Source organism: Pteropus alecto, unplaced genomic scaffold, assembly GCF_000325575.1.
Source record: "Pteropus alecto unplaced genomic scaffold, ASM32557v1 scaffold17, whole genome shotgun sequence".
NCBI lineage: Eukaryota > Metazoa > Chordata > Mammalia > Chiroptera > Pteropodidae > Pteropus > Pteropus alecto.
In genome coordinates this window covers 2,151,895-2,153,277 of record NW_006440645.1, presented here as the reverse complement: position 1 = coordinate 2,153,277, position 1,383 = coordinate 2,151,895, and the positions used below count along the sequence as shown (strand labels likewise).

The 1,383-nt window shown below is 50.4% G+C and overlaps 1 protein-coding gene across 1 annotated transcript in view; it reads right to left on the bottom strand.

The window, feature by feature from the left end:
- LOC102881915 (bifunctional heparan sulfate N-deacetylase/N-sulfotransferase 3) overlaps nt 1–1,383 on the bottom strand; it is a 115,805-nt gene that overhangs the window by 66,184 nt on the left and 48,238 nt on the right. The window contains exon 7 of the mRNA XM_006917783.1: nt 1,081–1,209. Coding sequence (XP_006917845.1) covers nt 1,081–1,209 — 129 coding nt within the window. The remainder of the gene's footprint in view (nt 1–1,080; nt 1,210–1,383) is intronic.

Here is a 1,383-nt window from a genome sequence, read left to right as displayed (position 1 = left end):
CCTGAGCTTGTCACTGTGCACTTGAAGTAGCAGGAGATTCGTGAGCATGCCTTGGAGCGTGACCCGTTCAACACAGCCTTAGCCGGTCCGGTCTCCTGCTTATTTATTGTCTGAAGCAAATCCATCTTTGTTTTCTCGGCCTGGTTTCTTAAAGCACATTTGGTTCAGTAAGTGTTTATGTCACCTGACCTGTGCAGGACGTCTCAGGCTTTGCAGCCCTCTACAAATATACCATTTAATCTGGTCCTTTGAAAGTTTTCTTATAAAACGTAACTCTCAGCTCAATCGATATATCATACACTGCTATGTAAATCAAGATTTTATATAGTTTATTTATTTCGGTAAGTTGGTAAAAGTTATATCCTTAGAAGCTATTTTATCCTGATGAAATCATTAAAAGAACTTCCGTTTAGCTGCAGAGCATCAGCTCCGATGATGTGTATGTAGAAGAGTGTTACGCGTTCTCATGATGCGATGCACAAACTCAACAAGAGTTAAGGGCGGCGATATTAAATGTAGTCCCTAACAATTCGTGGAGATGCGCTGTCCTGGAAACTGAAGCTTTATGTGCCATTCATTCACTTATTTAACAAACACTCGTCCGAAGCTCTGTGCAAGCCCGGGCGAGCGTCGCATGCTGAAAGGGCAGGCCTGACCCCGAAGCACTTCTAGCTTCGGCCTGAAGCGCGCAGAGCCGCCTCCGGGACCTGACTGCCTCGCTGACTCCATCCACGCAGAACGGAGACGGGAGAGAAGGGAAATTTGAGTTTTGTCCATTTCTCGAATGACTCGAGTTTAGACGTGGGGGAGGGCGCACCAGGCTTTACTTCACCCTGCGACTCTGGGGAGGCCCCCCCCGGCTGAGAGGGAGTCACCGTGAGCCTTGGGGCCGTCCGCAGACACCCCGGAGGCTGGGGAGCCCCCCGCCACACGCGGTCCCACCCAGCGTTTATGCTGTTGTCGAGCTGGAACCTCGTGCCGACTTGGCTCCCGAGTGCCAGAGCCTGCTCCTTGTCCGCTAATTCCCACCCGCCCTTTGCCCTTTCACTGAGTGTCTGGAGAGGGGCTCGAGGTACTCACGGGGTTGAGGACCACAGTGAAGAAAAGCTCCCCTCCCTGGATGCTGCTGTCCAGCTCTTTCGGGCCCCCCGGATATTCTTTGTAGAAAATCGTGTGAGTGAAAAGCCCACAGGTTTGCCTTGGGAGAACCTGAAGGAAGAATGAGCAAGTCAGGAAAAAGTTCCTTTTAACCAATTCATGTGTCGAAACTCAGCTTTCTTCCCCCCTCTCTCTTGGATGATGGTGCGCAAGCTGGTATCATTATTCAGTTCTTAACTAAAGCTCAGAAAATCCTCCACAATCTGGGAGAGCCAGGATGACATC